At 36.3% G+C, this 15,665-nt stretch overlaps 1 protein-coding gene across 2 annotated transcripts in view; it reads left to right on the top strand.

The window, feature by feature from the left end:
- ST6GAL2 (ST6 beta-galactoside alpha-2,6-sialyltransferase 2) overlaps positions 1-15,665 on the top strand; it is an 85,633-nt gene that overhangs the window by 55,833 nt on the left and 14,135 nt on the right. For both annotated transcript variants that reach the window (XM_058186609.1, XM_058186607.1), the window contains one exon: positions 7,613-8,606. In XM_058186609.1, the coding sequence (XP_058042592.1) occupies positions 7,670-8,606 (937 nt within the window). In that variant the 5' untranslated portion in view covers positions 7,613-7,669. The remainder of the gene's footprint in view (positions 1-7,612; positions 8,607-15,665) is intronic.

The raw sequence follows: 15,665 nt of genomic DNA, 5'->3' as shown, positions 1-15,665 counted from the left end.
GAATTTGGAAGCATTACAAGATTCGCTGAAAGAATTTATGAAGGAATCTCTGAAGGAAGCGTTAGAGTCCAGACATCAGTTATCGAATAGAAATTTAAGGAAATTACAGAGGAGATAGTGGAAGTTAAAAATCTTGTCGAGGCAAGAAATAAAGACATTAGAAATGATATCGTGTTAGCATTTCAAAGTCTGGCAACAATTATGGTCCAGCTGGATGAAAGGGTGGAAGAAATTAATCAATCTAATTTGAATTTGGAAAATAAGATGGAGGAAGTTCAGAACAAAGTGGACAGGGCTGATGACGAAATGGTTTTGTTACAATATAGATCGATGGAATTTGCCCTGAGAATGAGAGGCCTGAAAGAAAACGGGGACAAGGCAGGTATGCCCTTTGTTCCCATTATTGTTTATTTTAACTTTAGAAATTTTATTGAATAAAATACGCAGGTCAAGTAAAATAAAGGAAACTAAAATTAGATATCAAGATTATAGGTTACGAGCATTTGCAGATGACCTGGTTGTTACTTTATCTCAACCAACACAATCGGTTATCTATATGATGGATATAATTAATCAATACGGGAAGGTATCTGGATTTAAAGTGAATCAACATAAGACAAAGATAATAACTAAAAATATGACTACAGATCAAAAGAAAGAATTAGAAAGAGTAACGGGATTTGAAATAGTGAAAAAGGTTAAATACTTAGGAGTATATATCACAGCCTCAAACGTGAAATTATATAAAAATAATTATGAAATGTTATGGCAAAAAGTGCAGAAGGAAATGGAGAATTGGAAAAAGTTACAATTATCATTGCTGGGAAGAATAGCACTAATAAAAATGAATGTTTTGCCTAGGTTTTTATTTCTGTTTCAAATGATACCTATGCTTAAAAAAGATGCAAATTTGCAGGAATGGCAAAAAGGGATTAATAAATTTATATGGATGGATAAGAAACCAAGATTGAAGCTAAAAATAATACAGGATACACGTGAAAGAAGGGGTCTTAAAATGCCTAATTTAAGACTATATTATGAAGCAGCTGCTCTGTCATTAATCAGTGATTGGTTTAACTTAACAGAAGAAAGAATATTAAATATGGAACGCCACAATCTTTTATATGGCTGGCATGCTTATTTATTATATGATAAAAAAGTGGACAGGATTTTTAAAAGCCATGTACTTAGAAGTGCTTTGTTATGGGTTTGGAAAAGGTACCAATACAAATTAAACTATAAAATTTCCATATGGGCAATTCCTAGGCATGTGATAGAGAATATAAATATAGAACAAAAACAGGAGGTGGTTACCTACCTATAAAGAGCTTATTTTTATGCAGGAGGGTAAACTACAATTGAAACCTTTAAATATAATGAGACAAGAAAGCATAAATTATACTTGGTTTCAATATAGACAGCTGCAAGCTAGATGGAGAGAAGACCAAAAAATTGGTATTATGTAATATGAGGAAAATTTGGTAAAGCAAATTAGAGATTATTATTATTATTATTATTTTTCAAATTTATATACCGCCCTATCTCCCTAAGGACTCAGGGCGGTTCACAGGCAGTTAAAATACATATAAATACAGATTAAAAAACAATTAAAAAACTTATTCTATTGCCCGAAATTTAAAATAGTATAAATAATAAAAACCCCTTAAAACCCATAACTTTAAAATCTAATCCAGTCCCGCGCAGATAAATAAGTGTGTTTTAAGCTCGCGACGAAAGGTTCGGAGGTCCGGAAGTTGGCGAAGTCCTGGAGGGAGTTCGTTCCAGAGGGTGGGAGCCCCCACAGAGAAGGCCCTTCCTGGTGTCGCCAGACGGCACTGCCTAGCTGACGGCACCCTGAGGAGTCCCTCTGTGAGAGCGCACGGTCGGTGAGAGGTATTTGCAGCAGTAGGCGGTCCCGTAAATAGCCCGGCCCTATGCCATGGAGCGCTTTAAAGATTGTCACCAGCACCTTGAAGCGCACCCGAAGGCCACAGGTAGCCAGTGCAGTCTGCGAGGATAGGTGTAACACGGGAGCCACGAGGGCTCCTCTATCACCCGCGCAGCTGCATTCTGAACTAACTGGAGCCTCCGGATGCCCCTCAAGGGAGCCCCATGTAGAGAGCATTGCAATAATCCAGGCGAGACGTCACGAGGCGTGAGTGACCGTGCATAAGGCATCCCGGTCTAGAAAGGCGCAACTGGCGCACCAGGCGAACCTGGTGGAAAGCTCTCCTGGAGACGGCCGTCAAATGATCTTCAAAAGACAGCCGCTCATCCAGGAGAATGCCCAGATTGCGCACCTCTCCATCGGGCCAGTGACTGCCCCGACAGTCAGCCGAGGACTCAGCTGACTGTACCGGGATGCCGCATCCACAGCCACTCTGTCTTGGAAGGATTGAGCTTGAGCCTGTTTCTCCCCATCCAGACCCGACGGCTTCCAAACACCGGGACAGCACTTGATAGCTTCATTGGGGTGGCCCGTGTGAGAAGTACAGCTGGGTGTCATCAGCGACAGCTGGTACCTCACACGAAGCCACTGATGATCTCACCCAGCGGCTTCATATAGATGTTGAACAGAAGGCGAGAGAATCGACCCCGCGGCACCCCACAAGTGAGGCGCCCGGGCCGACCTCTGCCCCCCTGTCAACACCGACTGCGACCGGTCGGAGAGATAGGAGGAGAACCACCGATAAACGGTGCCTCCCACTCCCAATCCCTCCAACCGGCGCAGCAGGATACCATGGTCGATGGTATCAAAAGCCGCTGAGAGGTCTAATAGGACCAGGACAGAGGAACAACCCCTATCCCTGGCCCTCCAGAGATCATCCACCAACGCGACCAAAGCCGTCTCCGTGCTGTAGCCGGGCCGGAAACCGGACTGGAACGGGTCTAGATAGACAGTTTCATCCAGGTGCAGGGGAAACTGATATGCCACCATACTCTCTACAACAGTGGTTCCCAACCAGTGTGCCGCGGCACTAAGGGGTGCCGTGAGATCTTTTGAGGGTGCCGGGAACTTTTGAGCTACGGAGATTTTAAATATCTATTTCCTTATAAGGGTGCCGGGAACTTTTGAAAGGCTTTCCAAGGGTGCCTCAAACAAGAAAAGGTTGTGCCTCAAACAAGAAAAGGTTGGGAACCACTGCTCTACAACCTTCGCTGCGAAGCGAAGGTTGGAGACCGGACGATAATTACCTAAGACAGCCGGGTCCAGGGAGGGCTTCTTGAGGAGGGGCCTCACCACCGCCTCTTTCAAGGCGGCCGGAAAGACTCCCTCCAACAAGGAGGCACTCGTAATCACCTGGAGCCAGCCTCGTGTCACCTCCTGAGTGGCCAGCACCAGCCAGGAGGGGCACGGGTCCAGTAAACACGTGGTGGCATTCAGCCTACCCAGCAACCTGTCCATGTCCTCAGGAGCCACAGGGTCAAACTCATCCCAGAAAATGTCACCAAGACCACCCTCAGACGCCTCATCTGAATTGTCGCAATTTTGGTCTAAACCGTCTCGAAGCTGAACGATTTTATCGTATAGATCAAAGTCAATCGCATATTAAAAGGTTATATAATGCGTTGATAGAAATAGATTCAGAAACGGAATTAGTTAAGGACTGTATGATAAAATGGGTACAAAATATTCAACAACCAATAATGATGGAAACTTGGGAAACAATGTGGATTAGAAATGTTAAATTTACGCAAGCTCAAAACTTCAGAGAAAATTTTTATAAAATATTTTATAGATGGCATTTAGATCCAAAAAATTGGCATGTATGTATTTGAATTTGCAAGCTAAATGTTGGAGATGTGATTGTGATGATGCTACTTATTATCATATATGGTGGACTTGTAAAAAAATCAAAGCATTTTGGATAAAAATTTGGTGGATTATGCAAAATATTTTGAAAAAGAAGATAAAGTTCACTCCGCAATTGTTTTTATTGGGTATAACTACGGATTGTACATTAATAGAGACTAAATTAATTTTAAACTTAATATCAGCAGCCAGATTGCTGGTGGTGCAATATTGGAAGAAGGAACATCTGCCTACTATTGAAGAGTGGACATTAAAAGTAACGAATTTAGTGGAGATGGCAAAAATTTCAGCATACCTAAAAGGCTATTCACAAGAAAAATATATAGCGGAATGGAAAAGATGGAGGGCGGGAGCGTAATAAGATTAAAAAAACTCAGCAGTTTCTTGTGACTCAATGGATATTTTTGGTCCATAGGAAAATCTTGACAGGTAAAGGTAAATATCCTGTGAATGATGTGCTTCATTTTGTTCCTGATAATATTTTCTTCTGTGAAATTCTGTCTTTTCCTCATTGTATCTTTGAAACAAAATGATTGAGTTTGTGAGGTTCTCTGTTTCTTTTCCTACTGTTTTCTCTGTTTTTGCTACCAGTGTAATATTCTTAAACTGCTCCAAGTAGCAGCTGTTTGAAACTTAGCTGGCTGGCTTTTCTCACTGCTGAATTTTTAATTGAATTCATCAGAACAGGAGGTTTATAATCTATGTGATGTTTTGCACCAATATTCTATTAACCTTGTTTTAGAATAGAATGACAGAAAGAGACCTTGAAGGTCTTGCTATTGATGATCTAGTACATTGATGGTGAACCTTTTCAGCACCAAGTGGTCAAACCGGAACTCACGTCTTTATGTGCACACCAGAGGCCCGGAAACTCAAAAACCACCTGGTCTTCTGGTTTCTGGTGCACCAGCTGATCTTTCCATGTGCCAGAGCCCCAGAAACCCAAAGACCAGTTGGCCAACGCATGTGCACCACCCAGCTGGTCTTGGGGTTTCCAGGGCTCTGGCACGTGCAAAGATCAGCTGGCTGGCACGTATGCGTGTGCTGGAAAACAGAAGAGCAGCTGCCGACAGTGCATGTGTCCACAGAGAGGGCTCTGCGTGCCACTTCTGGCACGCATGCCATAGGTTCTCCATCACGGATCTAGTACTTTTTGTTTTCTTGGTCAGCTGTGGTCATTCAATAAATGAATCATACCTTAAAGTGACAGATAGATACAGCTATCATTTATAATTGACATACTTCTTGCCATTTCTGTTATATGTAAGCAAAATTACTGAGGTTAAGTAGTATATTGCATATGCTTGTCTAGATATATGCATGGAAGCTTCCTATTCTGTCCTGAAACCCAACCTTCCATCTTCCCAATGATTGGAGGATCTAGGCTGGGCAAGTCAGGCCAGTGTATAACTATTAAGATCCCTGACAGGACACTGAACCACCTGTAGACAGGTTGATGTTGGAATTGGTATATTGATGGTATGGCCCATCAATTCAGGACACAGGCAAAAATGTCAGCCTCGTTCAATGTAGCTAGATCACTAGTAATTGTACGCTGGGCTACAGAGCATCTATAATTCCAGGTTCTGAAGACAAGTTATAATTCACTTTGTTCTGAGAAGATTTTTTTTAATTACTTTGCTTAGCTAATACTACTACTGTAAAACATTTTCTCTACTTAACCTGTTTAGACTTCAAAAGAAATTAGCTTTTGGAATGTCTGATTATAATAATTCAAAATCCTTGCTAACCTGGAAACAAACTTCTAATTGAAAGGTGGTAATGGAGGGGAATCCATCTGTCTTTTATTTAACAGTGTGTAAATGTGAACTCTGATTTTCCTAGCTTCATAAGACTTGTCTCTTTTTTTTAAAGGAACTCTAAGCAGTAGAACAAATGAAAGAAATTGCTTGAAAGAAATAGAGATGCTTTTTCCATTCAGTTCTCCCATAATAAATAGAAGGTGATCTAGTTTAGAAACCTTCAAGTACGTTTTGTTACAAATAATAGATTTAGCAGAGGGACTATACTCAGCTATTTGTAAATGATCAAAGGAAAAAACAAAATTCATTCAGCACATGTTTCAACAGAGAATGCTCTTTTTAAATAGTGACCTGTATGATTAGTTCTAGAACTCTTAACTGTCATGTGACTTTGCTATATTGCAATTTAAGTACAAGTAATATCATTAATTGTACAATTTATATAGAGTTTTTAATTGTTTAAAAAGATTGCTTCACAACTTTTCAGCATTGTTTTAAGATAGAGCCATCTTTATTCTCACCTTTCAAAAATAGGTATGTAGAAGGGATAAAGATAACAGCACATGATTATGTAGGAAACTTAAGTACCACGCAAATGTTTAAATATTACATGTCAGCTCTATATTTGTCTTGAATTTGTACAAAATTTGAGCTAATGTATTAGATTGCATTGATGATCCTCTCCTGATACAGTATCTCAGTACATCAAATTCCTATTAGCATATTTTAGTTCTTCCAGATCTTTAGCACCTAAAACAAAGTCTCAATCAATTATACAAAATTCATTACTTAGTAAATACACATAGATTGTATTACATCTCTTCTTTGCTTCTGAGTAAAACAATTTTATTTTACTAGAAGTTGTGTGATTCTGCACTAGTTTACTAGTCATGGTTTAATTACGACACAGCAGTGTCCTCTAAAATCACCCAATACTGAATAGATAAAATTCAGCTTTCCCTAAAGGACCTTTCCCATGGATACAAAGGGAAGAATTGATGACATAAGACCATTCCTGTACAATTCCAGCAGAGGTCTTTAGGTTAATAGATTTAGTCTACAAGATAATTTCTGGCTGATGGCTAGATTCAGGGCATCATACACAGAGCGTTGTCTTTGATTCAGTAAAGCACCAGAGTCCCCAGAGAAATTGGCTTTCACTTTATTTAACTTTGCTCCAATGTATAAAACTGAGAAATTAATGAAGAGCATCCAATCAGAATGCCCAGATAAACTTGCTCCTACCATTCTTTCTGCAATAAATATGTACTTTTTAAAAACCCTCAAAGCTTATTCAAAGATATAATATCTAGTTTAACTAGATTTGACCATTTTTATGTATTTGGAATTTGTGTGTGTGTGTGTGTGTGTTTGATTTTCCTATATTTAGGGAAATCACTATTTTTTTCCCTTTCCCCAATAAATATATTTTTATAACTATAGATTGTCCTGATTGGTTTTACAAAATAATTGTTAATTAAAAACTTTCCTCAATGCAAGACTGTCTGATTATGTAAGTGTCTGGTGTGTTTCAGAATTATCACAAGATTTTTTAAAGTTCTCTGTTGCTCCTTTCTGTTTTTGAGAATTGGATTAAACAAAATAGTCCTCAGTAAAAAAGATAGTAATTTCCTATCTGGACAAACTGACAATGTCAAATGGTTCACCCTGACCTGTAGCAGCCTATTACAATTATTTAATAATTAAACAAACTTATGTGGCCGCCCTAGTCATAACTCTGGGAGCCTTTACTTACATTAAAAATCCAAGAAATAAAAATCCCACCCCCATTTTATTACATACAAATTTTACTGAATAAAATTACATTTACTGGAGAATGATGGTTATATCACAAATTATGTGACTGAACTGTTAGTAGAGAAAAGCAGCCTCTCTTACAATAAGAGTAGCATGGTTTTAGTATAGGTTGTTCAGAATCATCACATTTAGAGTTTTTACTTTCCTGAAAAATAGATTGCTTCTTTGCTATCTTGTGAATATTTCAAGAGTTTCATTAATACTCTATTTTTTCCAGGTCTTATATCTTTTCATAAAACCCTTAAGACACAGAGGAATTGTCACAAACATTGCCATGAAACCCAATCTGAAACAATGGAAACAAGTAATGCTGTTTGGAATATTTGCCTGGGGCCTCCTGTTCCTGTTTATCTTCATATATTTCACAGATAGCAACGCCACAGATGCAGTTCCTAGTTCTTTTTCATATGTTGAGACTAAAAGACTCTTGCCTATTCAAGGCAAACAGAGGGTTATCATGGGAGCAATTCATGACCCACCCTTCTCCGAAACCGTCAACGAGATGCTCTTCAACAAAGATGTCTTAGATTCATTCAAGTCAGAGGCTGGGAATATTAAAAAGTGGACTAGCTTAGATAATAGTTTTGAAAGTGAAGAATTTTTTGCTTCTCAGTTTAGAGGAAAATCCAAAAGCAATTTTCATCAGAGGAGCAGTGATTATTTATTTGCTGCTGGTCAGCCTCAGTTATCAAATAATGTTCAGCGAATAGTGAAATTAAACTCTGCACAGGGGGAGGTACAGAAGAGGAATATTTTACAGAACGGTTGGTTCCCTCAAAAGAAGATAAAGAAAAGACACATAAATCACAGAAGAGGAGAACTGGTTGAAGAGTCCCATGAACGGAATGAAATTTATTCCACAATGTCAAAATCGTTCCTGTTCAGGCTTTGGAGGGGGGATGTCTCCTCTAAGATGCTGAATCCTCGCCTTCAGAAAGCAATGAAAGATTACTTGAATGCCAACAAGCATGGGGTGAAGTTCAGAGGGAAGCAAAACTCCCAACTGACTTCAGAACAGCTCTTCTGTGAGCTCAAAGCACGTGTAAACATCAGAACCATTGATGGTGAGGAAGCTCCCTTTTCAGTTCTTGGTTGGAAAAAACACGTCCCTCAAACGTCACTGAATAAATTATATCCTCATGGATTTGGAAGCTGTGCTGTCGTTATGTCTGCTGGTGCCATACTGAACTCTTCTCTTGGGCATGAAATAGGTGAGTAAAGATGTTTAGCTTATTTGACCTCTGCTATGTAGCTGGAATCCAGATAACCACATGTGGGCTATTTCTGTACTCTTTGGCCTTTATAAGATAAGGTAAAAGAAGCAATGGATTAGACCAAAGTTTATAAGAAAGCATCCTGTTTTGTATAGAGGCAACCATATTCTTTTTCTGGATTAAACAGAACAGCATTTTGTAGCAATCTTGTCATATTGCTATTCTTCAGCAATGACACTATAGCAAGGCACACTTTTTCTGAATCAAGTTGTAATACTCATTGTCTCCATTTGAAGACAACAAATTTATAAGTATTGCGAGAAGGAATTTTTTTCTTCTTCCAACACTTAGTTTCTCCTTTTTATACGATCTTTTCTATCAACTTCTACCCCCCCTCCAGCAAAAAAAGAAAAAGAAACTTTTGTTAACCAATATATTTGGAGGTCTGTGGAGATTCTCAGTCATCCAGGTCATGGTTATTCCAAAGGTGCTTTTCAAAATGCAACTGGACTCTTTTTTTTCCTTGAAGACATTTTGCTTCTCATCCAAGAAGGTTCTTCAGTTCTGTACTGAAGAACCTTCTTGGATGAGAAGTAAAACATCTTTAAAGAAAAGACAAAGAAAGTCCAGTTGCCTTTTGAAAAGCACCTTTGGAACAATCTGTTTGGAGAAAAAATTCGTACATTTTGTTTTTAATATAAATACATATTACTCATATGACCTGAATCAGTATAGAAACAATATATATTGCATTTTTCTAAATTTTAAAATATGTATAACACACATTTAAAAATCTATATTCAACAAATATATTAAGAGTTAGCATTTAGAAAATATTTGTATTAAGACAATGCATATGGATATAAACACAATTCCGGGCATATTTTGCTAAGTGGTTTAGAAATAGGACAATAGAACATAACTTGTCTTTGAAAAATTAGAAATTGAGAGTAACAAATTTTACAGATTTATATATTTCAAGTGGAAATGTTATCAAGCCAGGTTGAATACTCAGTTTATAATATTTTTGATTATATAAACATATGAAACAGAGTTCTCATTTATTTTAGTTTTCTTTTTTCCCTATCAAATAATTATTCAATCTAAATAGAAATTCCACATTTAAAACTTGGTTAAGATTGGAGAGATTTATACACACACAAAAATTCAGTTACACTATAAACAGCTGTATCATTCCAGTAAATTAGCATAGCAGTCAGTGAGACTCAGTTTTGGATACATCAGACATTTAATTGCAAGCAGCACTGCAATGTCAATTAGGGAAAAATTCCATTACTATACGGAAGCAGATCTGTTATATAGTAACAGATTTTATGTAAAGGCTAAATCATATATTTAATCTTGATTCCCACCAGATGTTGAACGGCAACTATCATCATTCTTTACCATTGGTTGATTGGGGTTGCCAGATATTAAAGAACAGCAACATCTGGAGACCCCAGGCAGTACCCAGGCAGTGGTGTTCCTAGACAAGTGAATCATTTGAAAGTATGAAAGGACATTAAGGTTAAATAGTTTTTAACCCTCTATATGAAATTACAATACAAATATCAGTAAATATAATATATTCATTGTGATTAGTGTTAATACAACAATTTATTAGCTATTCTATTATCATTAACTGTCAGTACATGAATTTGAGTCATGAACAAAATAGTCATTTCTTTGCATATAATATACTTTAAAAGCAACTTATCAAAGTTCTCTTTTAAATTGTAATGTAATGTAAATTTCAGTCCTTTCATTTTCCCATTTATTCATTGCTATAATATAACCAAATGTTTTAGCCATTTTCTCTCTTTCACTTCTTTTTCTGTCTCAAATCTAAATAAAAACATACATTTTAGCAATTACACGTTCATCATTATCACATAATTCAATTTCAAATTCTGTCTTCAATTCCAAATGTCCTGTTACCTTCTTTAAATCTTTCTGTCAACTATACAAATGAGAACTATTGAAACGTTTCTCAGTCAGTTGGTCTTTTGACTTCATCTTATAGTCTCCATGTTCTTGTTTTAACAATTCACAATATAATATATTCCAAAAGATAATTCAACATGTTTTGCTTGCTTAATGTATTGGTCAGGGAATATTGCATTCCAACATTATTAAAGGAAATTTGAATTTCCCCCCCAGCATTTTTATCTCTTACAAGTAGCAATGTTTTGAATAGATTAAGATCTTTATTGTCCGGTATCCTATTTTACAGAATGGCCCTCCAGAGCTCTCTCTGGGAAGCCCACAGATGATGGCATGCTCTCCTTTCTACTGTCGATAGCTCATTGGACAGCCTTATAGCTCTCCAGATCAATAAATACCAATTGACCTGTTGTTCATAATTGTAAATTTTAAAGCAATCCAAGGTGATGAAGAACAGCAGTGCTGTTCTTACAGTCTTCTTAAGGACACTTGATAATTGTAAATTTTAAAGCAATTACATATTCATCATTGATAGTATGATAGTAATATAAAAATGTGTAGTATTTTCTATTGATTTTTAAATCCGAGTGAACATAAATTTGAGCTATTTGCTTTAGTGAAGTTAGATTTCCATATTGATGAATTTTCAAGTGCAAAAAAAATCCAGCATGAGCCAACTGTTTCTTGGACTTAATTCTTAGGACGGCACTCTACTTTTCTCTGTAGAGATTCTGTCATCCAGATCATATTTGTTTCAAAGGTACATTTTTCTTTAAAAGACAACTGAACTGTTTTGTCCTTGAGGAGGAAAATGTTTTGCTTCTTTTTCAAGAAGCTTCATCCCTACCATCAGAACTGATTACGCTTCTTGGATGAGAAGGAAAATGTGTTCTTCTTCTTCCTCAAGGAAAAAACAGCCTTTTGAAGAAGAAAAAACCTTTGAGACACACTCTCTTTGGTTTTCCCAATAAGGAATACAATAATTACAGTGCCTAAATTAAAGCCTGTAATAGGCAGAATCATTTGCTTTCCCCTTTTCGCTAACTTTCCTCTCCCCCATGGTTTTTCTAAATAAAATTTAATAATCTTTGTATCATATCGCACAGTAATAATAAGCATCTAAAGTAGCAAAAACTGCCTCCCTTCCCCTCCATTTTGGTACTCCTCTCCAGTTTTCAAAATGGCTACAGGTTTGGTTGGATTTGTTTTTACTGAATTGTATCTTATTTTTTTATAGAAAGCTAAGTGTTGAAAAAATGTTAATTAGCTAACGTCAAAAGTTGAGAGATGAAAAAGTAATGAATTATTTCCCCTGACTAATAAACTCATGTGGCCATAGAAAGATGTTTTCTTTTGACATCTACAAGACAAAACTCTTAAGCAACATTTCATGTGTAACCTCAATAAGACCATCCTGTACTTGAGACATGAAAATACTCTTTATAAGTGCAAAACAAATTATGCAGAACTAAAATATAAACAGTTTTCTTTAGGGATAATGCAAAGCCATTCTAAATCCACTAAGAAGTATGAAAAATTTGAAGTCCTCTAAGCCATGTGGTTTTCTATTCATCCCTCACTACATGTTCTTCAAGACAGAGAGAGAGAAAAGTTTCTCTGTTATTAACTCTAACAAATATTAAGTTGTCCTATGGGTACTTAAATATGTTTTCTTATTTTTACATTTAAATATCCTTCTTTATCATTACTTGTTATTCTTTTCTCAAAAACTAAAATTTTTGTGAGCATTGAAAGTGCTATCATTATCCAGTTATTTCAGTAGGCATCTCTGCTTAGCATAAGAGCCATGCTGTCCTAGCACTAAAAGTAGAAAGTGGGTAATGTCAAATATTAAAGGAAGTCCTACTGGTTTGAAAACTTCTGTTGCAAAAAAGCTTAACAGTTTTCCCCTTTTCTCACAGTATGAGAAAATAAAACAATTCCAGTTAATAGATTTTTTTCCAATGCTATTTGCTTAGTGTCTCATTTTTATCTCCCTACTCTTTGAAGATTCACTGAATATACATTAATTAAAACATTTTCTAAGCCAAGTTTAGTTTTAAGGCTTTTGAGAGAACAATGACCTTTACTATATAAATACATGTACAACGTTTTCCACTAATCTTTGTCATTTAAACAGAATTAACAGTTTTCTCTCTAGCATAAACTTCTTGGAATCTTTCTTTCTATTTAGTAGGTTCACTACATTGTGACTCATCCCTTATTGAAAATGTTTCTTTTGCGTCTGTGGTGATACACATTTCCCTTTCTTCAAAATATTCATTAAACATCCCTATATATATGCAAATAAAGATACCAGCTTGCATATTGAAGAGACCATCTTGAATAATACTTGACTGAAAAAAAATCTTCCAATTTCCTGAAAGTTTTCTTCCTCTAGGGGAAAAAAAGCTTCTGTTTTGTATCTCGCTCTCAGATGCATGAGAATTTATTTTAGTGATGCTTATGAGGTTTGTTTATTTTTGTGAAGCAGTGGAAGGCAGTGCATATCATCCTGTATCTCATTCTGTACCCCCACCCCACTGTCCGACTTGATCTCAGGAATCCCCATATGGGGAGTTTCCTCCTAACGTCTTTCTCTGAGATGTTTTTGAAACATGGGGCTCAGAGAGGCTGCAAAACTACAGAAGAGATCATTTAGCATGAAAACAGAACATTCCAACACAACTTCAAAAGCAATTTCTTCCCCATTAATTTAGTAAAATTACAGAGAATTTTCATTGCTAAGCAAGATGTTTATTAAGCGAATTGCACCCAATGTTACAACCTTTTTTTGCTACAAGCAAATCACTGTAGCTGTTAAGTGAATCACTCAGTTGTTAAGCGAATCTGAATAATACATACCTCTTATTAATGCTCAAATTTTGATCACATGACTGGGGATTCTGCAGCGGCGATAAACTTGAGTTGTAAGTCACTTTTTTCAGTGGCGTTGTACATTTGAACAGTCACTAAGTGAATGATGGTAAATCAAGGACTAGCTGTAGTAAACATATTTCTAATAAAGGCTTAACCAAAGTAATATCTGAAAAATAGGCATAGTAAGGATAACACCTAGTCTTAATCTAAAATAAACAAATATGATTGGAAGTGTATATCTTGATGTGGTTATTTCCCCATTATTGCAAATCCATGTATTCACTGTGGAATACATGTATTCTATTTTTGTAGTTGTTTTGCTTGGCTTCTTATGGGATCTGTGGATACAGGAAGCTTCCAGTCAGATTTTCCTGTTGTGCTTATCATGAGCTAAATATGTGTGTATATGAAGCAATAATTTTGCAAACAAACTTTAGTTAGAAAACTCACACTATCATATCTAATTCATGGCAACCCATATTATTCTGTTCTCTTCTTCTGTTTTTGGTAGAGTCCTAACATTACTTCATTTATAGAAAGTTACATTCTTAGTATTTTCTTCCTCCCGTCAGTACCTGCTTGCCTGCCCACCCCCTTCTTTCTCTTAAAATAGTGTTCTGTCATTCCAGCCCTAATGTTTCACTCCTTATTACCTGCTCTGGAGAGTTTCACTTATACACCTCCAGGTAGTACATATAATTTTATCTGCCATGTTTCAGATGTTTAAAGCACATTTGTGATACATTTGTCTCAGCAGATAATAAGATAAGCTGCAAAATATTTGAGATGGATTTTTCTAATGGCAATCCATACAATACTCACTTCTTTCATATTTCTCTTTTCTTCACGAACTATCACCTCTTTTGTTCGTTTTTTGGCTTAATTCTTTGCTTTTTTTTTTTTTACATTGAGGCCACTGTTCATTTCTTTTCTCCTTTAGTTACTGAGAAAGGAATGCACAGAGGAAAAAGACAAATGTTTTTATTTCTTAGTGCATGTATAGTTTATCTTCCTACCCATAAGTATGTTCCTTCTGCTAATGCTCACTTTAATTTTATTGCTTATTTAAGGTATCCTTGTTTTATATCACATCAGATCTCTTGAGCTGTCATAGTCAGCTCAAGTTCTCATAGCCAACTGTAAGTTCAAACCTTACAGTTTTAATATACAATTTTGTACCATATTTATGTTGGTATTTATAAGCAAATACCCCCTACTTTATTAATCTACTTTTTTATTACTGTTTGTGGTAGAGGAAAAGATGAATGATAGGTGAGAAAACATGAAAAAAAGGGCATAGAAGTGGAAAATGCTAGCATCTGGGCCTCCTATAAAATGCCATGAATGAGACAGCATGATGGTAGAACGAAAAGCTTTTTGGAAAACTGCTTGTATCTCACAATGGAACTTTAAGTCCTTCAAAGTAATCCAGGCAAGAAACCAGAACTATTAGTACTTAGCCTAGTACCTTACTATTGCCCTGACTCTGACTCTTTCTCTTCCTGTCTCCCAATTATAGAAACATTCTTTGTCCTACATTACATTGATCAGGTGCCATCAAGCCAGTGAAAACTCTTGGTGATCACATTCATTTTTCTCAAGAAGAATCTGATCCCAGCTTGGCCTTTTAGTTCTTAAAATGGTGCACCCATTACTGTTGCAATCAAGGCAACTGAGCTTCCTCCTTCCTTCTCTTTCCTTCAATCTTTCCCAGTATTACAGAATTTTCAGATACTATTCAATCTAGCCAATACCTACCATGTAAAACTCAGGGCTTATCAATGCAGTATAGAATTGTTTCACAGCAGAATGGCAAAATATTGTATGAATAACTGAACTGTGTCTGATGAGGAAATAAACATTGCCAGGGTATATTCACACACACACTCATAATTTAAATGTTGGCCTAGTAATCCAAGACACAGCAAAATGTATTTGAAGATAAATATACAAAATGCATAAAAATACCCAAAGTATATAAACTTTAGGAATTGTATTACAACTGAGTATTTCTTCAGAGCATAACTTTTAAAACAATAGTTAAAAAAGGAAATAATAAGTGTAACTAGTTCTACAACTAGGTATTTGCATTTATTGTCTCTTTGTGAAAAGAATTATGCATAGCAATAGAACCATATTTACATGGATTATTAATTTTTCTGTTCTAATTTAAAAAGCATAATGAAATTTCTGTTCACAAGGACTGCTCACATTTCCATACTAATTTTAAAA

This window comes from Ahaetulla prasina, chromosome 5 (assembly GCF_028640845.1).
Source record: "Ahaetulla prasina isolate Xishuangbanna chromosome 5, ASM2864084v1, whole genome shotgun sequence".
Classification (NCBI taxonomy): domain Eukaryota; kingdom Metazoa; phylum Chordata; class Lepidosauria; order Squamata; family Colubridae; genus Ahaetulla; species Ahaetulla prasina.
The sequence above is the reverse complement of the archived record's forward strand: the minus strand, read 5'-3'. Positions and strand labels throughout refer to the sequence as shown.